General features: G+C 38.1%; 1 protein-coding gene across 1 annotated transcript in view; it reads right to left on the reverse strand.

Annotated features, from left to right (window-relative positions):
- Window positions 1-300: 300 nt before the first annotated feature.
- The window catches only part of TEOVI_000532500 (Variant Surface Glycoprotein, putative), a gene marked incomplete at both ends in the record, with an annotated part of 1,464 nt that continues 750 nt past the window's right edge, over window positions 301-1,014 (reverse strand). Inside the window, one exon of the mRNA XM_067221140.1 lies at window positions 301-1,012. Coding sequence (XP_067077241.1) covers window positions 301-1,012 — 712 coding nt within the window. The remainder of the gene's footprint in view (window positions 1,013-1,014) is intronic.

Below are 1,014 nucleotides of genomic sequence, written 5' to 3' on the forward strand. Positions count from 1 at the left end.
GCACCCTCATCATACACTTCTATCGTTATCATTATTATTATAATTACTGCTCACGTAACTTCATCCAATATCGTTAAAAAACAAAATGAACCAATATAATGAAGTTTTAATAATGGTACACATTTTCCATTTCCTATGGCCATGCTGCTTTATACCCATATGACACATTTATACCAAAACTTCATGTTTTAAAAAATTTCACTGATTTTCACACTTTCATTAAAGTTTTTAGATATATTAACTATAGAAAACTTCATTAATTTTAGAAAATTGAGCAAAAATCATAAAAATGTTTTATCCTCATATCAAAAACGCAAGCAAAAGAGGAGTCTTATTAATTAAAAGAGAATTGCTTCCTGTGGTGTTTGTGTTTTTTGCATCATTCTCCGCTTTTACTGATTCTTTAACTTGGCACTTTCCATCTTTGAATTCACATTTTTCTTTTCCGCAATCATCTTCTTCTGTTCCTTTGCAATCTGCAAGTTTTTTTTCCTCCGTCGCTTGTGGCTTACGTGTCGCAGCAACTTCTCTTACTGCTTTTCCGCTACAAAAAGCCAGTGCAGCGGCGTAGTCACCGCTTGTCGAGAGGTCTTTTAGGTTTTTTGCATTCTGGTTGCCTTCGATACCATAGTTCGGTGTTTTGGATTTTAGTGGTGTGATTAACTGCTCCTCTACTGTCTTGCTTTTGTCGCCCAAGAGCGCAATGACCATCTCGGCCCGTTTTTCTGTTGGCGTTGTCGCGTCTATTTTGCCAGTCGATAGAAGTTCGGCAATCCTTTGTGCTGTGTTGTCGTTCGCTATGTTTTCAATTTTTTCTTGTGAAAGTTTTTGAGGCCCTGTCACCGTTGTACTCCGCAGCTTGCAGATGGCATATGACAGCATATCTGTTGTTACCAAAATTGCATTTTCTGTGCGTACCGGCTTTTTGCATTTGCCGTCGTTGGCTCCGCCGTCTGGTTCTATTTTTGCTTGCTTGGTTGTTATAGCTGCTGCTGTTTGACTTATTTTAGTGAT

The sequence above is a fragment of the Trypanosoma equiperdum genome, assembly GCF_001457755.1.
Source record: "Trypanosoma equiperdum strain OVI genome assembly, contig: ctg_1328, whole genome shotgun sequence".
Lineage (NCBI taxonomy): Eukaryota > Euglenozoa > Kinetoplastea > Trypanosomatida > Trypanosomatidae > Trypanosoma > Trypanosoma equiperdum.